General features: G+C 44.2%; 1 protein-coding gene across 1 annotated transcript in view; it reads left to right on the forward strand.

The window, feature by feature from the left end:
- Positions 1–26241, forward strand: part of LOC146020633 (bile salt export pump-like) — a 91758-nt gene that overhangs the window by 23822 nt on the left and 41695 nt on the right. The window contains exons 7-12 of the mRNA XM_083153892.1: positions 2033–2207; positions 3748–3861; positions 10778–10888; positions 15091–15216; positions 24026–24229; positions 24498–24668. Coding sequence (XP_083010018.1) covers positions 2033–2207; positions 3748–3861; positions 10778–10888; positions 15091–15216; positions 24026–24229; positions 24498–24668 — 901 coding nt within the window. The remainder of the gene's footprint in view (positions 1–2032; positions 2208–3747; positions 3862–10777; positions 10889–15090; positions 15217–24025; positions 24230–24497; positions 24669–26241) is intronic.

Genomic DNA, 26241 nt, shown 5'->3' on the forward strand with positions numbered 1-26241 from the left:
TAGTTTTTTCTGCACCCCTGAAAACTATAAATATGTATATTATTTTTAAAGGAACAGTGGTCACAAGGAAGGGGTGTGGCCACACAGTAGCACAATCTTATTCATGTTACACCACATGTAGTGCCCCTGATTCATATTGCACCACAATAGTAGTGCTCATTATTCACTTTACAAAACACAGTACACATTATATCACTCAGAAGTACCCCTTATGCATGTTTTACCACAAATAGTGTCCCTTATACACTATTCCCAAAGCCGTAGTGCCCCTTACATATATTGCCCACAGTAGAAGTACCCCTTACACAAAATGCCCAAAATAGTGCTGATTTTTACAGTAGTAGTGCCCTTTATAAACATAATTCCCACACATCTATTCATCTGTCACTCCAGGAGCTCACCACCTTTGTACCTCCAGCAGCTCCATGTCTTGTATCCCATCAGAAGCTTCCAAAGCTCTCTGTGTACCTCCAGCTCCCTCTCACCTTGTGGATATTTACTGAGATAGGAGTTCTGTTTCACACAGGGCCGGAGTAAGGCCTCTTAGCAATCTAGGCAAAACTTCAGCCTACTGCCCCCCCATACTGCCACCAATAACCACTTTCCAACCGCTTAAGGCATACTTGCCTAACATTCCAGAATGGCAGGGAGGCTCCAAAAAATCAGGTGGTCTTCCCAGCCCCCCGGGAAGGTGGAAAGTCCCCTGCTTTCCCTGGAGGCCCCTAGCACTCTCCCCTTTACCACCAACAAAAGAGTACAAGAAAGAGGGGGCACCAAAATAGGGATGTATGCCTCAAGGGTAAGTATGGCGGTGAGGTCTTAGACGTTCCACAACCGCCACCTGCATTAAATACAACAAGGATCCTTATAGACATCCTTGATTTTTTGATAGGCAGACTTGGTGGAGCCCCCCCCCCCCCCCCCCCCCCCCCCAGATCCCGGCGCCCTAGGCAGCTGCCTAAAGCTGCCTAATGGTAGAGCCGGCATAAGAAAGACAGAAAAATGACTTAATTTTTAATTAATTCATAACATATTACTAAACAAGTTGTGCCCCAAAAAAAGAGAGAGTCCTTTTTCTGTCTTTCTTATGCCATACTATATCACTCTCCAGGGAGCACCTCCACTTATATGATTAATCGATACGATTGTATCCAGCATATTATTTTTCATTGTGGAACAACATATCAATTCATATTAATTGTACTGAGCAATTGCAGTGAATACTAGTGCATGGACAAAATTTCCCTTTTCCCTTTTTCCCATATTTAGATAATGGTAGAGCCGGCCCTGGTTTCACATAGGGTCTTTCTATGGGCAACCAATTAGAATCTACTTTTTTTTAGCACCTTCTAGAAAATAATAGATAGTATCTGATTGGTTGCCCATTGCAACATCCCATGTGAAACAGAAAATCCACCTTAGTAAATCCCCCCCCCCCTTGTCTTCAGCATGAACAGAGCCTGCTCCTCTGAAGGTGCATACACACTGGCTGATGTATTGATGGAACATTGGCCTACCCAACTTTAGCAATTATGTATATATAAAGTAAAACATGTAATTATTGAAGCATGTGGTCAGAGATACAAATCAGGAAATATAGGTGCACCTCTTCTATTATGGGGCCAAAGAGGTGATGTGCACTTACCCCAAAAAAAGACGCTGTATGCTGTGGTTTCTAAATTGGCTTTGTGTGGTTGACTATTGAGGTAATATTCAATCCATCTGACTCGTTTGGCTGGTCATGTGCACTCATAAATCATTGTTGCCTACCTGACCCTCTCCTTCAGGGAGAAAATGCTCCGTTCCTGGACTTCCCTGGTAATGTATGATTGTCATCACCTGTGGTGAAACACCTTTCTTATCAATTACCTAGCTCCCCACAGGTGATGGCAATCATACATTACCGGGAAAGTCCAGGAACAGAGCATTATCTCCCTGATGGAGAGGGTCAGGTAGGCAACCATGTCATAAATACATATACAGTATAGCTTTTTTTCTAAATGAATTTTCTTACCTATATTCATTATTACAGGTATGATAACAACTTAGAGGATGCCCAGGTTTGGGGTATTAGGAAAGGAACAATTATCGGCTTGTTTCAGGGCTACATGTGGTGCATTATATTCCTGTGCTACTCTCTAGCATTTTGGTATGGATCCAAGCTTGTAATTGATACAAAAGAGCTGTCACCAGGAAGTCTCCTACAGGTAATGTCATTTCAGCATTACACAGCGTAGAAATTGTCATTTATTGTAGTACCCAAATGCACAGATGTTGCAACAAGTACAGTAAAGCAGACATTCATTACATTTTACAATATGGAAAACTTTATTTATTATTGTAGAAATGTAACAATATTTCTGTAAATGTTTCTTTTTCTAAATGACTTTCCCTTTTCAAAGTCATACAATCAACCCATGGGCCAGCATTACATCTGACCAGCATGTGTCAGTGATTATCACTTTGATTGCCAAACGTCACTGTAAGAGATCCTCAAAATATCCACTAAAATGCCAGCGTCGCTCACAGCGACTGTTCTTTTAGTATAAATAAGTAGAAATACATCCAAGTCAATTAATTGAAGTTTAGTTAAATATTGCACCCAAAAAAAGAGCAGTTGCTGTGAGTGGCTCTGGCATTTTTTCAGTAGATATTTTGAGGATCTCTCACAGCAACGTTGACACTCAAAGGGTTAAGCAAGGAGCATTTCTATCCATAGACCAACCACACGACTGGCAGCACTGTAGGTCCTGGGCAAAGCAATGCATGGAGGCCTGTACAAACCCATTCCTGGAAACCAGTTTAAAAATTCATAAACATGTTCCTCCTGCGGTCCACATGCTTCCATACAGCGACTGGCTGCCATCAAGGTCTGGCTGCAGGCTGGATGGCAGGTATAGAATTCTGCTCACTGCTCTGATTGGGGATTACTCTAATTTTCCCCTGCGTATACACAATTACCGGGGCGGGGGGGCATGAGGTGGCAGCGAAGGGTGACGCCCATGGTAACACCCAGCTTTTTATGGGTGTTCCCGTGAAAACGCTGGGCCTTCCCATGTAGGTGTGCCCTTGATGCGAGTGCAGGGGGGGGGGGGCAGCTGACATCCTGCTTCCCAGAGAGGTGTCTTACATCTGCGAGCGCTGTAGAACTCATTCGATGGCCGGCGACCCTTGAATGATTTCTTCCCCGTACGCAAGCTACAAATGGATGTTTATGCTAAACATCCTTTTACATGCCTGTGGCGGAATGCGGCATGCGAGGGGGGAAGAGCGGCCATGCAGGCAACGCTGCGAATTTTGCCGCATTGCGTGTGTGACCACCTACTGCCCCTGCTTGAAGCCCTATAGAATTGTGGAGAGCAGCTGCCCAGTGTATCTATATGTTAAGATGACCCTGATATATCTATGTGGCTTGGCTTCAGCTTAATGATTACCTTCTGCCAGGGGTGTGCAATTTATACCACCACACAAGGCCAAGAGTGCACCACCATCACTTCCAATTGGCTCATTTATTTGTTTTTCTGGGGAACCGTTACTATGCAGGAAAGTGTCCTTTTTCATTCACATATCTGTGGAACCTGCATCTGTCCTGGAAATTAGGGGGAGTGAAACAAGTAGAGTATCATGTAACAATGTTCCCTAGAAATACAAGTGTAAAGCGTTTTCCCTTCACTGTATATAACCATGTATATATTCCATTATATGGTGTAAAACGAATAGCAGGACGATTTATTTCATGTATTTTAGGTGTTCTTTGGTGTTTTGGTTGCTGCCATGAATCTGGGTCAGGCCTCTCCGTGTTTGGAGGCATTTGCCTCTGGCAGAGCGGCTGCAACAATAATATATGAGACAATAGAAAAGGTGAGTCCAGGTCTCATCCAATTGTCTTGCTTCATATTTGAATATTTAGTTTTCTTTTAATTGTAGTTATGTAACTATTATGCTATGGATTAACATTTCTAACACTGTTTTGAGGTACAACTAAACCTCCACAGGTAATAGGTTACTTGTTTCCTAGTACAGCGCCCATCGCATACCATACTTAGAGGTGTGCGATGCGTGTGATGCGATATTCCCGTTAAATTAACAGGAGTGCTTGTACAATGAAATATTGCATAGCATTGCATGCCAGCAAATGGCATGCAATGGGATTTTTAATTGTACAAGCACCCTGATGGGTGCTTACAATGTTATATGCACCCCAATTGTTAACGCCACCCCCACTATCAACGCCAACCCGAAGCGTGACGGGCGCAGCGAGCCAGCGAGGGGCGGCGGTACGCGTCCTCCAACGTTATCATACCTCCACTATCCACATCACTGTGGAGTTGATTGTAGATAGTGTGGCGAGCCAGAAGCGTGGCGAGCGGCCGCGGAATACGAGCCCGAAGCGTGGCGAGCGGACACGGAATTCATGTAAAGTAATCCGTGTCCCCTCGCGGGGCTCGCTGCTCTCGCCACGCTTCGGGCTCGGTGGCTCACTGCGCTCGCCACACTATCTGAAGTCAACGTGGAACGCCGACGTGGATAGTGGGGGTATGAAAAGGTCGGAGGACACGTACCACCACCCCGCGCGGGCTCGCTGCGCTCGCCACGCTTCGGGTTGACGTTGATCGTGGGGTGGCGTTAACAATTGTGGGGGCCATTTCACACTTCGGGTTGGCGTTGATAGTGGGGGTGGTGTTGACAATGGTGGTGCATTTAACATTGTAAGCACCCATCAGGGTGCTTGTACAATTAAAAATCTAATCGAATCGCATGCCGATATATTGCATGCGATGCAATGCGATTTTATACGATCAAAATCGGGGGCGCCGTGCTAGGAACCAAGTACCGGTAATTTTTATCATGCAACCCCCAACTCAAAGTGTTGTAGGAGGTCATGTTAAGTTGCCTGAAATGTGGGGAAACTCACCCAGCTCAGCCGGTAAAATGTTTCTTGTATACTGTATACATTTGTACCCAGGCAAAAATCCCACCTCACTCCCAACACATATTATGGGTTCTTACATAAGTAATGGTTTTCATTCTTTACAGTTTAACACCAGCAGCAAAAAAAAAAAAAAAAACATACAAATAAACTGTCATAAATAGGGCCTGATTCGGGATCGCCAGCTAAGCAGTGTTCTTTCGCTGCTCAGCGAGCAGCTAAACGCCATCTGCCGCACGCCCCCAGCATCCCCTCAGAAAGGCAGAAAATACATCCCCTCTCCCCAGAAGGGGAGAGAATTAATTTGATGGTTGCTGACCATTGACTGATTTCTCTCCCCTTCAGAAATAAAAGTCAGTGAAAGTCAGGGGAAGGCCCAGTGTTTTCATGGGGACATCCATAAAACTCTGGGCGTTCCGCTCCAGCCTACGGAGCACTGGGACCCATGGGTGGGACGGTGGAACTCTCCTGTTTTCCTAGGACTGACCCTCCCACAGTGTATGTGTATTGTAAGACAGTGACAGGGAAAGTCATAGACGGCAGGTACTTTTCCCCTAGAATCCTGTCTTATGGCATATAGACTGCAGGCTATTTCAATCTGTGTGGTAAGCTCCAGCTTACAAAGGGTGTTCTGTCCTGGGCTGGTAATCAGGAGAGCACCTGATTCTTTAAAAAGGAGTCAGCCCTCTCCATAGAGCTCTCTCTCTCTCCCTGGGTGTTGGAGGCAGTAAGCTGCTGCTAGAGAGAGACAAGGCTGTAAGTACTGCATTACTTGATCTATATCTGCTGTGTGTGTCCAGTGTCACATAGTGTGGCCCTGGTATAGAGAGGGACGGTTATTCTGTTTTGTTAGAGCTCAGACGAGCAGGTTTTTATTTTCTGTTTTGCCTGATGTGTAAAGGCTGTTTTTAGTTTCTTGCTCTGAGTGCTGCAATAAAACTCAGGCAAGCCCTGTTTTGGACCCAAGCCGTGATGTCACTGTCTAAGTCTGTGCCAAATCCTCACCTGTGCCTACCCGTTTGATGCTAAAACCCCACATATGGTGGAGAATGTGAGCAAGCATCTCACTTAAAGAGACATACATCGAACTATAGGACTTTTGCTACAGCAAGCTGGAAGTTGTTGCTAAAGGCAACCAGCCACAAGTGAGTGTCTGGAGTGTGCTGATACTTGTATGTCCTGGCTGAAGGCTGCTGTAACACTGCAACAGGAGACTGTTAAAATGGAGGACCTTTTAAAACACTTGGTGCAGGCAAATGAGCTGCAGCGGCAGGCCAACGCACATCAGCAAAAGGTGCATGAGGAGGCCATGCGTGCCCAGGCTGAAACCAATGTTTTGCTGCTTGAATCCAACAGACAAGCCTTAAAGGAACAGCAGCAAACTAATCTGCAATTACAAGAGCAAATACAGAATGTGGCTAAGAGTGTGGCGCAGAGTGTGCAAACACCCCAACCTTTGCTTCCAACCACACGGGCTGCAGTACAGAAGTCTCTGCAAAAGATGACTCTCACGGATGATGTAGAGGCCTATCTTGCAGTGTTTGAACGTGTAGCAGAGCGTGAACAGTTACCCGTGGATCAATGGGCAGGTGTGGTAGCACCTTTTCTAACTGGAGAACCACAAAAGGCGTATTTTGATCTGGGTGAGCAGGATGCTAAGGACTACGCGAAACTCAAGGGAGAGATCCTTGCTCGCTTAGGCGTAAACATGAGTGTGCGTGCCCGGAAGGTGCATAACTGGACTTTTTCTGAACAGTTACCTGCGCGGTCCCAAATGTATGACCTGGTCCACCTGGTAAGGAAATGGCTACAGCCAGAGGAGTCTACACCAGCGCAGATCGTGGAGAGAGTCGTGCTGGACAAGTATCGTTGTTCCTTACCTCCAAAGGTTCAGCGCTGGGTCGGTCAGGGCGACCCTAATGATGCCGAGGGGCTTGTAAACTTGGTTGAGAGGTACAGAGCTACTGAAAATCTAATCCAAGAAGTGCCTCCTGGACATTCCACCCTCAAGAACAGCAAAGCGGCCGGATCATCTGGTAAGACTGTTCCGTTTACTAGAGGGGTAAATAATGTTGTAAAGGGAGGTGGCCTAGATGGGGAACAAACAGTGGAGAGGCGTTCCCAAGGGACAGTAGGGTCCAAACCTGGGTCGCAAAAAGACTGGGGCCGCATACAGTGTTGGCGTTGTCATGGACCTGGGCATATTGCTGCCAATTGCCCCCTTACTTCTGAGCCAATGGAGTGTGATACAGCCAGGCGAAGCTCTTTATATGCACGTTCTGTTTTCTCTGCTGAGACTGTGTCAGAAACTGGACAGCAAATATGTCATGTAAAGGTGGATGGTTATCCCGGGAGGGCTCTACTGGACTCTGGGAGTTTAGTTACTCTCATCCATGCCAGCTTGGTAGACCCTGGGACACTCACAGGACGTTACATAGGGGTCTTATGCATACATGGGGACACCAAGGAGTATCCCACAGCTTTAGTCCAGCTAAAGAGTACTTGTGGAACTGTGTCCCATGAAGTGGGCATGGTAGAGACCCTGATGCATAGTGTGATCCTGGGAAGAGACTTCCCATTGTTCTGGGACTTGTGGAAAAAGAATGTACACTGCACTAGAAATGATGTTAATAATGAGAATGTGTGCCCTGTGATTAGTCCTGAGCCTTTTGATCAGGATACTGAGGTTCAAACGGTAGGGGTGACCACTATTGAATCTGACCGTTTTCCCCTAGCTGTTCTTGCAGGTGAAGCTGAGGAGCAGGAAGAAGCGTGTGACATGCCTGAACTAGAGATGCCACGTGATAATTTTGGGACTGCTCAACTTAGAGATCCCACCTTATTAAGAGCTAGGGAAAATCCTAAAGTCATAAATGGTGAGCCCCAATACCCCAATGCTGACAAAGAGTTCCCATATATGGCCATTAACCAGGATCTACTGTATCGGGTAGATAAAAAAGTGGGAAGTGTAAATTATAAAGTGTATCAACCAGGTAAACGGAAGCCAGAACAGTTGTACCATGTGAACTTAATTAAACCCTGGAAAGACAGAGAGACTCTGACAGCTGTAAGTGCCCCCTCTAGTGATAGCCCAGAGGTGCGGGTGTCAGAGACCCTGTCCAAATCCCAGAAGCAGGAAACTAAAGAGTTAGTACAAAGGAATTATGATGTGTTCTCAGAACTTCCAGGGCGCACCACAGCCATAAAACATGACATTGTCACCGAACCTGGAGTTCGGGTACGCTTAAAACCCTATAGAGTACCAGAAGCGCGTAGACAGGCCATATCTGGGGAGGTCCAGAAAATGTTAGACCTCGGGGTTATCGAGGAGGCACGTTACCTGGGGTATGTTATCGGGAGAGGTATAATAAAGCCTCAAATAAATAAAGTGGAGGCTATCCAAGACTGGCCTCGTCCTTCGACAAAAAAACAAGTCAGGGCTTTTTTGGGAATTCTGGGGTATTACCGTAGATTCATTCCCCAGTTTGCAACCATGGCAGCGCCCCTAACCGATCTTACTAAAGGAGGTAAGGCAGTTATGGTCAGCTGGAACCCAGAGGCTGAAAGGGCATTCCAAGAATTAAAAGTGGCCCTTTGTAATCAACCAGTCCTGATCACTCCAGATTTTAAAAAAGAGTTTGTCGTACAGACTGATGCTTCTGATGTGGGACTAGGTGCTGTCCTCTCCCAAGAAGTTGGTGGAGAGGAACACCCGGTAACATATTTGAGCAGGAAGCTCACACCTGCGGAGAGAAACTACAGTATAGTTGAGCGGGAGTGCTTAGCAATCAAGTGGGCCCTTGAATCCCTAAAGTACTATCTCTTAGGACGCTCCTTTAGATTAATCACTGACCACTCCCCACTTACATGGATGTACCAAGCCAAAGAGAGAAATGCAAGGGTCATGAGATGGTTTCTCAATTTGCAAAATTTCAAATTTACAGTGGAACACAGAGCAGGAAGGCTTCAGGGTAATGCCGATGCCCTATCCCGAACATACTGCCAGTTGGCAGACAGTGTCCGACCCCACAGGTTCGAACAGAGGGGGAGGGTATGTAAGACAGTGACAGGGAAAGTCATAGACGGCAGGTACTTTTCCCATAGAATGCTGTCTTATGGCATATAGACTGCAGGCTATTTCAATCTGTGTGGTAAGCTCCAGCTTACAAAGGGTGTTCTGTCCTGGGCTGGTAATCAGGAGAGCACCTGATTCTTTAAAAAGGAGTCAGCCCTCTCCATAGAGCTCTCTCTCTCTCCCTGGGTGTTGGAGGCAGTAAGCTGCTGCTAGAGAGAGACAAGGCTGTAAGTACTGCATTACTTGATCTATATCTGCTGTGTGTGTCCAGTGTCACATAGTGTGGCCCTGGTATAGAGAGGGACGGTTATTCTGTTTAGTTAGAGCTCAGACGAGCAGGTTTTTATTTTCTGTTTTGCCTGAAGTGTAAAGGCTGTTTTTAGTTTCTTGCTCTGAGTGCTGCAATAAAACTCAGGCAAGCCCTGTTTTGGACCCAAGCCGTGATGTCACTGTCTAAGTCTGTGCCAAATCCTCACCTGTGCCTACCCGTTTGATGCTAAAACCCCACAGTATGTACAGTATAACCCACACACATACAGTACTTATGTTTAAAATTGAAATTATACTGGATGGGGATCTAGATATATAAATATAGACTCGAATTGGAATAATCAAAACTATTATTAGTCACTCACAAGTTCCACCATGAAGATAATTAGGCAGCGGGCTGGTGCTGAAACACCCATCAAAAAGGTTCAGCAGCAGCAAGGAGTCTTGGATAGTGGAAGGAAAGAGATTGAGGTCACAAGGAGTCACGGCTATAGAGCAGGAAGTATTTGCAACACAACCCACGAATCATGACTTTTTGGAAGGAGGCGAAGCCTAATGGGGTGGGTGGGGCTTAAATTACAGGCTGCAGAATGCAGCATGAAAAAATTGGTTTGTTGGGGGGGGGGGGGGGGGGAGTTCTGGGCATTCAGATCCCCCATGTATGCCACTGGGTCAGTGAAAAAGGAACAAGTGATTAGCCACTCAGTGTGGAAAAGTGACTGCTGCCAGCTTATACTGTACCAAACTTACTAATTATACAGTACATCCAGCAACAAGTACCAAAAATTACTCTCAATGGGGCGATTTAAATGCTTTCACACCTGATCTCCCATCTAAAGTGAACTAAGATCAGATTCGATAATAAAATATATATATTTTATTTTACACTGATCCCACCCATAAGTGTCAGAGTTAGCTATTTTATGCTGGGTGCGACGTAAAAATGGCTGTTTGGGCAACCAAACGGGTCACTTTCACAGATTTCTGCTTGCCAGCATGGAAGGCTGCCATCTAAAATGTGTTTCCCTGCACAAAGCAAAAATTGAATTGCTCTGTCAGGTGCCATCTAGTGGCTGCTGTGGGGAAAAACAATTGAATGTCCCACATACATGCTGACCTGCCCAACATTCATCTTAGAAATGTTTTTGTAACATAAGGGTGGCTGCATATTTAAATCCTAATTTTCTATTCTCATTCTGGTAGATGGGATGCTATATTTGGTTTTACCAAAAATACTGTAGTTTATGAATTTACAAAGGCTACAAACCATGTATATAGTATATATAGCAAACATTAGGTTATGCTCTAGAAAGGTCAGTTCATGACCCTTCCCTCCAAAAATGAACCGGTATAAGTGACAGAGCAGTTCTAGAAATGACAGTGTACAGCCTTTTTTCTTATTTTCAACACACCAGCTGATCCATCGGGAGAGTTTTGGCTACCAGGTAATAGGATTTGGGGGGATCCAGGAGATTTCCTTAAAGTTTTGTGTTTATTTTCAGACTCCAGTTATTGACTGCATGTCCGAAGAAGGCCACAAACTAGACCAAGTGAAAGGTGTTATTGAGTTCCATAATGTGAATTTCCACTACCCATCCCGGCCAGAAGTAAAGGTATGAACTTTATCGTGAAGAGATCACTCTAAGATATTTAAGAATACACCATTCTCACTATTTTATGCAGCCTGCTCCTTACAGTTGCCAATGAGGAGTCTATATTATTAATAGCAAACCTTTATTATTTTCTTATAAGTTAATCTAATAGAGACCTGGGGGCAGGTTCACCTTTACCTTTAGCTGGTACACACTGGCTGATATTTCAGTGGTTCAGCTGAATGGCCCAGGTGTGTCTTTGCCTATTGACTAAATTCGCAGTTGACCAAGGGCCAAATCGGGTAAGAGAAGGCAAATGCTCAATCCTACATATCTGTTCAAAGGCAATTCTTGTTGGCCCTAAAAGCTGTTTGAGTTACTGTCTAAAATAACAGCTGGGTACTCAAAGACATTCATGGGAAGTTTTTAGGTTTTTAGTTTAGTTTATAATTACCAAGAAGGTTCTACAACTCTAAAATATGCAAACAATAAACATTTTTTTATGTGCATTTAAGTGGTGATTCTGGTTGGTTTGCAAAGGCAAACGTCTCCTTTAATGGACAAAACCATGTGCAGTGCAGGTGGGGCAGATGTAACGTGTGCAGAGAGAGTTAGATTTGGGTGGGGTGTGTTCAAACTGAAATCTATATTGCAGTGTAAGAATAAAGCAGCCAGTATTTACCCTGCACAGAAACAAAGTAACTCACACAAATGTAACGCTCTCTGTAACACAGAAGTAGGATTTGATGGAGTCGTGTGATGCTCAGAAACTGTAGATGGACCAGGAGATGAAGCGTCAAAACGGGCTGGTTTAATGAAAGACTTATTCATATACACAGGAATGACAGCACTCAAACACTTCTTTAAGAAAACAAAAGTCAATGATAATTAAAGCAAAAATTCTTGTAAGGAAACTTGGGGTGACGGTAGCTGAAGTCTTTAGGGGTGACGAAGGACACTGAAGAAAGAAGTGGGTTGTTTTGATGAAGTGATGAAGACTTGAGTAATGATATCCGGAAAGAGGAGTGAACTGATTGAGAAATACTTGGATCCAATTAAAGACACTGAAAGACTTTAGAAATTGGCTGGAGGTGGATCGGAACTGGAGCGGAGGAGCACTGTCACACCACAGGAGAACAGTTGGACTGGAGGAAACGCACCGGGCCAGGCCATGAATAATGCAATGGGAACAGGGCAGCAGGGGAGAACTGACAGGTTATGCTGGGAGCAGCAACAGGCACTAGGAGAGTCAGGAATCTTCCCAAACGATGCAACCTAGGCAGATCCACTATATACCTAGGGGATGACTGGGTACTTATGAGTTATCCGGGCGCCCGATTTCTAAATCGGGTCGGATCGGGCACATCGCATCGCATCGCATGCGACCATCGGATGCGATGCGATGCGATGCGATGCGATGACCCGATTTTTCCATAGGAATCAATGTTAAAATGGACAGAGTCCATTTTAACATGGAATTCAATGGGAAAAAGGGGTCCTTTTCATACCCCTACTATCCAAGTGGGCATGGAGTTGGATATAAACCTGTGGCGAGCGTAGCGAGCCACCGAGCCCGAAGCGTGGCGAGCGTAGCGAGCCCCGCGAGGGGACATAGAATACCGTCCCCTCGCGGGGCTCGCTTCGCTCGCCACGCTTCGGGCTCGGTGGCTCGCTACGCTCGCCACAGGTTTATATCCAACTCCATGCCCACTTGGATAGTAGGGGTATGAAGAGGACCCCTTTTTCCCATTGAATTCCATGTTAAAATGGACTCTGTCCATTTTAACATTGATTCCTATGGAAAAATCGGGTCATCGCATCCGATGGTCGCATGCGATGCGATGCGATGCGATATCGCATCGCATCGCATCTGATTGTATGCCTTAACTTAAGGCATACAATCAAAAAATCGGGCGCCCAGATAACTCATAAGTACCGATGACTGCTATTGGCTGACAGGGCAGGCAAACAGGAAAAACTCTGACCTGGCCCAATAGCTCACTTGCCCTAAACCAAGATGGCAGCGCCACATCAGCACCACCAAGCAAAGTCAGACTCCAATGCAGCTCAACCATCCCCCTGACGCTGCTCACATGCCCGCAGACCCCCGCTGCCTCCCGCAGACCCTGGACACCCAATGGACACATGCTAGCCGACGACGGACACAGACAGGTGAGTAGCATGCCCACCATGTACCACAATGGCGCCATGTGACACTCTGCACATGTTACATCTGCCTCATCTGCAGTGCACATAGTATTCTCCGTTACAGACTGAGTTTGGTTTTGCAAACCAACCAGAATCACCACCTTCATTAGTTGTGCATAATATTAATTTGCAGAGTTTTCATTCTGATGTCTATGTGATGTCAGCATTTAGGGCAGCATAGTCTGTACTGTGACTTTTGCTGGAAAGGACATTTCGACATGAGTAATGATAGCACAGAGGAACTTGACACTAACCTCTAAGCGACTGTAAGATGGAGTGCCTGTCTATTGTTAATGATAGTTTTCCTTTGGGTTCAGAAATATTGATTGTTTGGAACTAGAAATTGCATATAATTATCAACATGATATGAATATAATAAACATGTCAAATCACATTTTTGCTTACTGAGAAAGAATCCTACAATTAAATAGATCTGATTGGAATAATGTATCTTATACCTCATTAATAGCTTGAGTAAAAGCATATAGAGACACAATGTTGGCTTTGTGATTGATTTAGATATAATTATTATTATTACGATCCTTAAAAAAGAACGTAACATTTAAGATCAATATTTATGATTACGCAGAGAGCTTTGAGTTTAAATGTCTATGAGCTACTGTATATTTATAACGATCTGCATTGAATGTGAATGGGCTAAATATTTTTCCCATAAATTCACAAAGTGAAAATGAATATTATAACATGAACAGACCAGGAGACAGGCCAGCCAAGAGGCCGATGAGAGTACATTGTGGCGAAGACCTGGAAGCAGTATGGTAGCCTAACCCTATCACACTGCTTCCTGGTTCAGATAACCAGCGTACACTTTGCTAATTTGCAAATTAGTAACCAATAAGCTACTATTGGGAAATGCCATCTAAAGATTGCTTTATTATATCCAGGCCAAGCCTATAGAAACCATAGGCGAATCTAGAAATATGGTAATGTATGGTCCCAGACCACACATAATGGACTTGCGCTGCAAAGCCTTTACTATATAACCAGGGTGTGAGTGGGTTAATACTCACTGGTGTGGTTGCCGGGCTCCGTGCAGCAGTGTGAAAAGGGGGGGCTCAGTAACCCCCAGTTCCTTGCCTCGTAGCATGGCAGGAACAGAAAGTATTTCATAGCAGGGAGGGAGGATGTCATGCATCAGCAGCAGCACCAGCCTGTGCGGAGGGAGAGACAGGCAATGATGTAAGCAGAAACCCCATCCTGCCTGTGCTGCAGCTACTGAGAGGAACGGAGGGGCCATATTAGCTGCTGGACAGGGCTTCCGGCGTCTCTGCCTGTCAGGAAGTTTAACAGGCATAGTGGCAGCATACAGCAAGCAGTGGGGATGCAGACGGGAGAAAAAGGTCCATGGGAGGAGCTGCATGCAGTTGGGCATGCGCGCAGCCCTCCCATGGCCATCTTTTTTGGTGGAATGAAAACGAGCAGAGGCTGTGTATGTATTTAAAGGCGAAGAACAGCCGGGCAGTCTAATGGGTGGTCCGGTGCATCCCCGGATCAACCCTTAGGCCGGTTTCACACAATCCGGCTCCTGCCGGACGGCAAAATCCCGCACGGCCAGGGAGCCGTGCCGCACACATTAGTTGTGATGCACACTGTTGTGTCCATTCACACGGGACGGCCACGGGCCGGCCGCACTGTTGCAGCCGGATCCCGCCACTGGAAGGGACGGCTGCCGGGCTGTGGCCATCCCCTCCATGATAAACTAGTGTGTGCTGCACAGCTTCCTGGCCGTACGGGTTTCCGCCGTCCGGCAGGAGCCCGAGTGTGTGAAACCGGCCTTAGATTCGCCTATGATATTAGAAACCTATGGGGGTTACATCAGAAACAGACAATCTGCAGCATATATTTGTTTAATCGTTAAACATCTGTTTATGGGGAATATCCCATACATATCATTATGATAAAGAGGCCTGTTTACATACATAAAACAGTGTTTGTCATATCATGCTAATCTATCAATATAAAACACATGATCTCATTTATTTCCGCATGCACAGATTTTGAGTGATCTGAATATTAGTATTAAGCCTGGAGAGACTACAGCTTTTGTCGGACCCAGTGGTTCTGGGAAAAGTTCTGCAGTACAACTCATACAAAGGTTTTATGACCCAACTGATGGAAAGGTAAACTCATACTACACTGTACTTTATATGAAGTTGTATCTACATAGTCCACATAAAGATTAGTTTATATGTATTATTAATGTGTATGTTAACACACAGCCCATGGGATAATATGTCATTGACATTTAAATTATAGTACCCCCAAATTTTGTTCATTAACAGCACCCTAGCTAATTTTTTCATTGGACTCCTAAGGCAAAAGCTTCCCTTTAAGATAATAAGAATTCATTTGTGCTTACTTGCCACCCAGTCCTTTATTGGTGGAGAGGTGGAGAGGGTTTCATTTTTGTTGGGTCCACATATATTATGATAGGCAAAGCCAGTCCTGTTGGCTGTCAATCACCTTGACCATAGCATAGCACCCAGTTTGGGAATGACAGTCCCAGGGAATAAATTATTATATGCCCAATCTTCTCAGCCATATTGCCATGCCCTGACCATCCCAACAGAACCCACATTTTTATAAATAGTGTGGCACTAAATCAGGAGGCTCTGGTTGCTGAAGATGGTCAGAGTTTGGAGACTTTGGACATGTTAGGACTGGAGATAGCCTGTCTGTGAAAGCTCATTTCAAAATGTTCAGGGACTCTGCCCATATTGATTTCCTCATTAGGGTTTCCTTCTACTGTTATTCTCTGACATTAATTGGATGTTATTTTCTGAGTGGGGTAATGATCTGGAATAATGATGTGGAACTAGAGGCTACCATGGTTGAGATGTTTTAAATTTTGATGCTTTAAAATTTAAAGCATCAAAAATGTTGTTATAAACAATTCTATTTCATTAACCCCTTCCCGCCCGCGGACGTACCTGTACGTCACGGCAGCGGGGTAGTTCGCGCACCTTGCCGTACAGGTACGTCCCCGCTGTGTCATGTCGCCTTGTCAAGTGACAAGGCGACATAGTATAGATGGCTGCTGTCATCAACAGCAGCCGATCGTGTCAGTGCGCCCGCGGACCAATCAGAGTGGTCCCGCCCCGCCGATCGCTGTGATTGGTCAGTCAGTCCTGACTACACCAATCACAGCCTTTCTATTGTAAAAGGGGTGTTTTGCTTCTCTTCCCGGGCTCTAACCCTCTCACTGTGTTAGAGCCTTGGAAGGAGAAGCTGTGTCAGAGCTGTGTCAGAGTTTAGGCTGTGTTTAGGCTGTGTAAAATTGCGCTGATCACCACAATACCCCTGCCTATATCACCCTCCCTGTGGTCATCTGTGCAGGGATCACCCTCCCTGTGGTCACCCCTGCCTATATCACCCTCCCTGTGGTCATCTGTGCAGGGATCACCCTCCCTGTGGTCACCCCTGCCTATATCACCCTCCCTGTGGTCATCTGTGCAGGGATCACCCTCCCTGTGGTAACCCCTGCCTATATCACCCTCCCTGTGGTCATCTGTGCAGGGATCACCCTCCCTGTGGTCACCCCTGCCTATATCACCCTCCCTGTGGTCATCTGTGCAGGGATCACCCTCCCTGTGGTCACCCCTGCCTATATCACCCTCCCTGTGGTCATCTGTGCAGGGATCACCCTCCCTGTGGTCACCCCTGCCTATATCACCCTCCCTGTGGTCACCCCTGCCTATATCACCCTCCCTGTGGTCATCTGTGCTGTGATCACCCTCCCTGTGGTCATCTGTGCTGGGATCACCCTCCCTGTGGTCATCTGTGCTGTGATCACCCTCCCTGTAGTCACCACCTAATTTTGTGTGTTGTGATCCGTATAATTTTTCTGTACCTTATCCGTACACCATAATTTTTCTGTGCGTTATTCGTACCCCATAATTTTTCGGTGCATTTGTACCCCATAATTTTTTATGTGCGTTACTCGTACCCCATAATTTTTCTGTGCATTTGTACCCCATAATTTTTTCTGTGCGTTATTCGTACCCCATAATTTTTCGGTGCATTTGTACCCCATAATTTTTTCTGTGCGTTACTCGTACCCCATAATTTTTCGGTGCATTTGTACCCCATAATTTTTTCTGTGCGTTATTCGTACCCCATAATTTTTCGGTGCATTTGTACCCCATAATTTTTTCTGTGCGTTACTTGTACACCATAATTTTTCAGTGCATTTGTACCCCATAATTTTTCAGTGCATTCGCACACCATAATTTTTGCAGTGCATTTGCACATTGTCAGTGCTACAAAACCCCACACGTGTTGAAGCACCTCATAAATACATACACCAATAAAACTATGGCCCAACGAACATATACTGCCGAGGAGGCATACGCGTTTCTGGCCTCTGAAACTGAGTCTGCTAGCGAGGATGAGACAAATTTCCGTTTGTCATCCTCTTCATCATCTAGTGACTCTGATGAACCCCCGAGGAGGCAACGCAGGACTCCCACTGCAGTAGTCGAGTCCTCTGACCCCACATGGACAACCCCTGAAAACTACGTACCCCAGGTCCCTGAGTTCACAGGGAATCCAGGAATACAATTTAATTCAGCAGGGTTCAGAGAGCTGGACTTTTTTAAAAAAATTTTTAGTGATGATTTAGTTGATCTAATGGTCACCCAGACTAATGTTTATGCCCAACAATTTATTGAGCAAAACCCCACCTCTAATTATGCCCAGCCCCGCAAGTGGACCCCTGTACATAAAAATGAAATGGTTATATTTTGGGGCCTTGTACTGTGCATGGGGCTAGTGAAGAAGCCCACGATTAGATCCTACTGGAGCACAGACATCTTATACAATACACCAATGTTCCGTGTGGCTATGTCAAGGACCCGCTTCGAAGCGATCCTTAGGTTTCTCCATTATAGGGATAATGCACAGTGCCCACCCCGGGATGACCCCAATTATGACCGGTTATATAAACTTAGACCCCTAATAGACCATTTTAGTACCAAGTTTGCCCAGGCATACATCCCCGAGAAGCACATTTCAATAGATGAGTCCCTGGTACATTTCAAAGGGAGGCTCCAATTCCGCCAGTACCTGCCAAGTAAGAGGGCAAGGTATGGCGTGAAGATGTACAAGCTGTGTGAGAGTACATCAGGGTACACACACAAATTTAGGATATATGAAGGTAGAGACACAAAAATAGACCCCCCACAATGCCCCCCCTTACTCGGAATTAGTGGGAAGATAGTGTGGGATTTGGTGCACCCACTGCTGGACCAGGGATACCACCTGTACCTGGATAATTTCTATACCAGCGTCCCACTATTCAAAAGCCTCGCTTCCAGAAGTACTGTGGCATGCGGCACTGTACGTAAAAATAATAGAAGCCTCCCTAGGTCGCTGCTTGGGCAAACACTTAGAAGGGGCGAGAGCAGGGCATTATGCAGCGACAATGTACTGTGTGTCAAGTATAGGGACAAGAGAGATGTCCTTATCTTGACAACAGTGCATGGCCATAGCAGCACCCCTGTCCCAGTGCGGGGCACAAGTACCGAAACTACAAAACCCAACTGCATTTTGGATTATAATAGGTACATGGGGGGGGGTCGACCTGTCAGATCAAGTGCTGAAGCCTTACAGTGCTATGAGAAAAACAAGGTTCTGGTATAAAAAATTAGCTGTACACATAGTACAAATGGCACTGTACAACGCATTTGTACTACATCGATGTGCAGGCCAAAGGGGGACATTCCTGGAGTACCAAGAGGCAGTAATAAAGGCCCTTATTTTTGGCAACCAGGAACAGGGGGGCCCTAGTACTTCTGGAAGCGAGGCCTCGCGAATTGTACCAGGGCAACATTTTCCGAGTGAAGTCCCCCACACTGGAAAGAAAGGAAGGTCCCAGAAACGATGTAGAGTATGCTACAAAAAGGGGATAAGAAAGGACACAACTTACCATTGTGAAACCTGCCCCACACAACCAGGCTTGTGTATCAAAGATTGTTTTAAGATATATCACACTTCCCTTGAATTTTAATGTACTCCACACAGCTTGTACAAAGAGCCGCATGCCATTACCTTCCCTTCTGAGTCTTGCCATGTGTCCAAACAGAAATTTACAAACACATATATGCTATTGCCATACTCAGGAGAAAAAGCACCCCATAATATGTTACACAATTTCTCCTATTAACCCTTGTGAAAATGGCACATTTTGATCTAAAGTTACATATTAATGTAAAAAATTAGTTTTTTTTTTTATTTTCACAGCCCATAACAATTTGACAAAACACCAGTGGGGTCAAAATGCTCACTACGGCCGTAAGTGAGTTCCATGAGGGGGGCTAGTAACAAAAAGGTATCACTTGCTTGGGATTTCCACTGCACAGGTACAATATGGGCTCTGCAAATGCAAGATGGCGCCCGAAAACCATTCCAGCAAACTCTGTGATAAAATGGCACTCCTTCCCTTCTGAAGCCTGCTGTCTGCCCAAATAGCGTTTTACAACCATATATGGGGTATTGCCATACTCAGGAGAAATTGTGTAACAAATTTTGGGGTGTTTTTTCGGTACTTGTGAGTTATCCGGGCGTCCGATTTTTAAATCGGGTCGGATCGGGACATCGCATCGCATCGCATGCGACCATCGGATGCGATGCGATGACCCGATTTTTCCATAGGAATCAATGTTAAAATGGACTGAGTCCATTTTAACATGGAATTCAATGGGAAAAAGGGTCCTTTTCATACCCCTACTATCCAAGTGGGCATGGAGTTGGATATAAACCTGTGGCGAGCGTAGCGAGCCACCGAGCCCGAAGCGTAGCGAGCCCCGCGAGGGGACACGGAATACCGTCCCCTCGCGGGGCTCGCCACGCTTCGGGCTCGGTGGCTCGCTACGCTCGCCACAGGTTTATATCCAACTCCATGCCCACTTGGATAGTAGGGGTATGAAAAGGACCCCTTTTTCCATAGGAATCATTTTAACATTGATTCCTATGGAAAAATCGGGTCATCGCATCCGATGGTCGCATGCGATGCGATGCGATATCGCATCGCATCGCATCTGATTGTATGCCTTAACTTAAGGCATACAATCAAAAAATCGGACGCCCGGATAACTCACAAGTACCGTTTTTTCTACTATTGCCCTTTGTGGAAGTATAAAATTATGGGGTGAATCTACAAATTAATGGAAAAAATGACATTTTTCATTTTCAAGTATCGATGCCTAACAATTTGACAAAACACCAGTGGGGTCAAAGTACTCACTATACCCATAGATGAGTTCCTTGAGGGATGTAGTTTACAAAATGGTATCACTTGTTGGGGTTTTTGACTGCTCTGATACAACAGGGGTTCTGCAAATGCAACATGGTGCATGAAAACCATTCCAGCAAAATCTGCGCCAAAAACGCCAAATGGTGCACCTTCCCTTCTGAAGCCTGCTGTCTGCCCAAATAGCGTTTTACAACCATATATGGGGTATTGCCATACTCAGGAGAAATTGTGTAACAAATTTTGGGGTGCTTTTTCTACTATTGCCCTTTGTGGAAGTATAAAATTATGGGGTGAATCTACAAATTAATGGAAAAAATGACATTTTTCATTTTCACGTATCGATGCCTAACAATTTGACAAAACACCAGTGGGGTCAAAGTACTCACTATACCCATAGATGAATTCCCTGAGGGGTGTAGTTTGCAAAATGGGGTCACTTGTGGGGGGGTTCCACTGTATTGGTGCTTCGGGGGTCTTGCTAATGCGACATAGCACCCACCAACATTCCACCAGAATCTGAGCTGCAAAATCCAAAAATCACTCCTTCCCTTCTGAGTCCTGCCATGCACCCAACTGGTATTTTTTGGTCACATGTGAGGCATTGCCGTACTCGGGAGAAATTGGGGCAGAGATTTTGGGGTGCTTTGTCTCCTTCATTCCTTGTGAAAATGAAAAATTTTGAGCCAGAACTGCATTTTTGTGTAAAAAAATGTAATTTTTCATTTTCACTGCCCAGTTGTATCAAAATTGGTGAAACCCCTGGGGGTTTGAAATGTACACTATACCCCTAGATGAATTCCCTGAGGGGTGTACTTTGCAAAATGGGGTGACTTGTGGGGGGGTTCCACTGTATTGGTGCAACATAGCACCCACCATTCATTCCACCAGAATCTGTGCTGCAAAATCCAAAAATCACTCCTTCCCTTCTGAGTCCTGCCATGCACCCAACTGGTATTTTTTGGTCACATGTGAGGCATTGCCGTACTCTGGAGAAATGGGGGCACAGATTTTGGGGTGCTTTGTCTCCTTCATTCCTTGTGAAAATGAAAATTTTTGAGCCAGAAGTACATTTTTGTGTAAAAAAATGTAATTTTTCATTTTCACAGCCCAGTTGTACCAAAATTGGTGAAACCCCTGGGGGTTTGAAATGTACACTATACCCCTAGATGAATTCCCTGAGGGGTGTACTTTGCAAAATGGGGTGACTTGTGGGGGGGTTCCACTGTATTGGTGCTTTGGGAGTCTTGCTAATGCAACATGGCACCCACTATTCATTCCACCAAAATCTGTGCTGCCAAATCCAAAAATCACTCCTTCCCTTCTGAGTCCTGCCATGCACCCAACTGGTATTTTTTGGTCACATGTGAGGCATTGCCGTACTCGGGAGAAATTGGGGCACAGATTTTGGGGTGCTTTGTCTCCTTCATTCCTTGTGAAAATGAAAAATTTTGAGCCAGAACTGCATTTTTGTGTAAAAAAATGTAATTTTTCATTTTCACTGCCCAGTTGTATCAAAATTGGTGAAACCCCTGGGGGTTTGAAATGTACACTATACCCCTAGATGAATTCCCTGAGGGGTGTACTTTGCAAAATGGGGTGACTTGTGGGGGGGTTCCACTGTATTGGTGCTTTGGGAGTCTTGCTAATGCAACATGGCACCCACCATTCATTCCACCAAAATCTGTGCTGCCAAATCCAAAAATCACTCCTTCCCTTCTGAGTCCTGCCATGCGCCCAACTGGTATTTTTTGGTCACATGTGAGGCATTGCCGTACTCGGGAGAAATTGGGGCACAGACTTTGGGGTGCTTTGTCTCCTTCATTCCTTGTGAAAATGAAAAATTTTGAGCCAGAACTGCATGTTTGTGTAAAAAAATGTAATTTTTCATTTTCACAGCCCAGTTGTACCAAAATTGGTGAAACCCCTGGGGGTTTGAAATGTACACTATACCCCTAGATGAATTCCCTGAGGGGTGTAGATTGCAAAATGTGGTGACTTGTGGGGGAGGTTTCTAACTTTTAGCACTTATGGTGCCTAGAAACCTACATGGTGCCTAAAAAAAAATCTCATAAAAAGGAGGCTCCAAAATCAAGTAGGTGCTCCTTCTATTATGAAGCCTGTGGTTTGGTCAACGTGCACACTAGGGCCACATATAGGATATTTTTGAAAACAAAAGAATTGGGGGAATCAATTTTTAGTCACATTTCTCTAGTAAAATCTACTGTATTCGTTAGAAAAATGTATTAAAATTGAAACTCTGCAAAAAAAAAGAAATTTTGAAATTTCACCTACACTTTGTTTTAATTCCTGTGAAACACCTAAAGGGTTAACAAACTTCCAAAATGCTGTTTTGAATACTGTGAGGGGTGCAGTTTTTGAAATGGCATCATTTATGGGGGTGTCTCACATACAAGTCCCTCAAAGTCACATCAGAACTGAACTGGTCCCTAAAAAAATCAGTGTTTGAAATTTTCTTGAAAATTTGAGAATTTGCTAGTCATATTTGAAGCCTCCTAGTGTCCAAAAAAATGAAAAGGAGGTTGAAATAATGATTGCAACATAAAGTAGACATATGGTCTTTGTTAGTTATTAACTATTTTGAGTGGTATGATTATTTGTCTCACAAGCAGAAAATGTGACATTTTGCATATTGCTAAATTTTCCATTTTTTCACGATATTTTGGTATTTTTCACAAAAAAACACAGACTGTATCGACCAAAATTTACCACTAACTTGAAGTACAATGGGGTTTATTCTAGTTCATTCTTTCTGACAAAATCCTTCTTAGATGGACAAAACCATGTGCACTGCAGGGGGGCAGATGTAACATGTGCAGAGAGAATTAGATTTGGGTGAGTTATTTTGTTTCTGTGCAGGGAAAATACTGACTGCATGATTTTACACTTCAATATAGATCTCACTTTGAAGAAAAACCCCACCCAAATCTAATTCTCTTTGCACAAGTTACATCTGCCCCACCCGCAGTGCACATGGTTTTGTCCATCTAAGAAGGATTTTGTCAGAAAGAATGGACTAGAATAACCCCCCATGTGTCACGAGAAAACAATCTCAAAATCACTGGGATAAGTAAAAGCAAAAAAAAGTTATCCCCACTTAAGTGAGACATGTCAGATTTGAAAAAAAGGGCTCTGTCATGAAGGCACAAACTGGCTCTGTCATGAAGGGGTTAATACACATAGAGGGCGCCAAAAGCATCCACTTTAGCCAGATCTTCTGGTCAGATGTCAAACCATAATGCAGTCTTCTTGATCTGTCTAGACTCTAGTCCCTCAAAATGGAATGACACTTTTCCCTGCTGAGTTGAGCACTGACTGCAGAAATGAGTGCACTTGCACAATTAATGAATTACGTCACAGAATGATATTTGTCCTGTGGGCCGTATATTTTTTGTCCTTTGCTGATTGTAAAAATTATTTAAGAGTTTATTTTTAAATAAATGCAAATAGTGCAATAAAGAAGTCTCAAGGATCAGCTAAAATAGTGAAATGCTGTTTATTTGAGGGAATCTGTCTACGCATTGCTCCTGTGGCAGACAGAGCCATAAGTTCTAGAAGACATGGACAACACTTTTACAAATTTATATACGTGGGTGACAATTTCTATACATATATTGAAGCATTTTCTTAATCCACCCGTTATCTTCTTCATAATCCAGGTCACTTTAGATGGCCACGATATCCGTACTCTGAATATTCCATGGCTTCGCTCCTTGATTGGAATTGTTGAACAGGAACCTGTTTTATTCGCTACAACAATCGCTGAAAACATCAAATATGGAAGAGACGGGGTCACTATGGATGACATTATCACAGCAGCAAAGGAAGCTAATGCCTACAACTTCATTATGGACTTACCACAGGTAACATGAGGCAAAGAAGCTTTTCTACAAATGCCTGATTGATGTTTTAGAATGCAATGTAAATAAGCGCCCTAATCCAATTCTCAAAGAGGATAACATTCCCTGGCTATTTTAGGGAAAGACTCAAATGTTCATAATGCAGTTCACAAAACATTGAGAGGTAAAAGAAAGCCGATGGCTTAACTAGAATAATATTAGCATTACATCAAAGTTATGTAACCAATTCAAATGTTTTGAATTACTGCTTTTATTTATGTCTTCCTTGTAGCAATTTGACACCCTTGTCGGAGAAGGTGGTGGGCAAATGAGTGGAGGACAGAAGCAGAGAATTGCAATTGCTCGAGCACTGGTCAGAAATCCCAGAATCCTCCTGCTTGATATGGCCACCTCTGCCCTTGATAATGAGAGTGAATCTGTTGTGCAGGAAGCTCTTAATAAGGTTAGTTATTCGTATGGCAGCATACTGTATATAAATGCTACAATCACTAAGTTTAAAGAAGCTCTCCAGTTTATTTTTATTTTTAAAAACAAACACTTCACTGGCAGGACTGTGGGCATTACATTACTGATATAACAGCGGATTGTGATGTAACCTCTTCTGTTGGCTCACTTACTTTAATGCACAGGCTAAGCAAGCTGGACAGAGGTCAGGGTATTGGGGAAGGTGACTAAATATCCCACGCTGCCCTAAAGGAATGCTCGCACACTTTTTAGTCTTGTGACACACCTGCTGGCACACATACAGTATAGTTAAAATTTTTACACACCAGTATTAAAATATAGTAATCATTAAAATTTGAATCATAAGTAAATATGAGAATAGTTCAAAATCAACCTGGACTACAGATCATTTTCTCTGTCTAAATATAGCAGTTGAATAATTATTATTGCATTACTAGTTACATATATACGTTTTCAGTTTGTCAATATTTTTAATGATATTAGTTTTGTGTACTGTCAGGGCCTAGGGCAGTGGTTCTAATCCTGTTTTTTTTCTCTCTTGTACCCCTTGATTAGACTTTTATTTTATGAGTACCCCCTCCTCTCAATTTAAAATATCCACAGTGCTTACCAGTGGAAGTGAGCACTATGCATGTCCTTATATTAAGGAGTAGTGGAGGAGTAGTGAATCGGGTCCCTCTGTGATTGGCCGCTGGCTGTGTACTATCTCCCAGCAGCATTGGTAGCCCCCAGTGGATTGCTGGTCACGCAAAAGCACGAGGAGGTGCTGATGACGCTGCAGACAAACTTACGCAATGGTTCATCTCCATGCAATGGGACTTTTTCCACCATCGGGGGACTTCTTCCGCCATTATCAATGGGTTGGGAACCACTGGCCTATGGTGTCCATTTTTGTGTTTCCTTTATTTGTATGTCAACAGAGGGGAATAAATCGTTCTAGGTGAAATAAGGGGTTAAAATCACAAACAACATTGACATTGTGCTCATACAAAAGGATGAGCACAAAACATCAAAAGAGTTGACACTGGGCTGAAAGCCAATTAAAGGCAACAATATATATACACATACACATACACAGACCCAGTGAATCTAGAAAAATACAACCAAATAAAGTGCAGCAAAAGACGGGCTCTGACATTTTTTTAACTACTTTTCACTTTTTCTCATTCCTTTTGTATGAACACAATGTCAATGTTATTTGTGATTTTAACCCCAACAAAGGGGTATTTTAATAGAAACACAATAGAAAAATGTTACTGACTCTGTTAATAACTAATAAACAACAAATTTCAAAACATAATATACATTTTTTCTGTGTGCATTCAACTAGCGCAACTACTTTTCTGCACAATCTTTTGTGCTATTGTCTTTTTACTGACCACCATATACTACAGACAGCATTAGTGGATACCATATACTACAGACAGCATTAGTGGATACCATATACTACAGACAGCATTAGTGGATACCATATACTACAGACAGCATTAGTGGATACCATATACTACAGACAGCATTAGTGACCACCATATACTACAGACAGCATTAGT

This window comes from Crinia signifera, chromosome 7 (genome assembly GCF_055691185.1).
Source record: "Crinia signifera chromosome 7, ASM5569118v1, whole genome shotgun sequence".
Classification (NCBI taxonomy): Eukaryota; Metazoa; Chordata; class Amphibia; order Anura; family Myobatrachidae; genus Crinia; species Crinia signifera.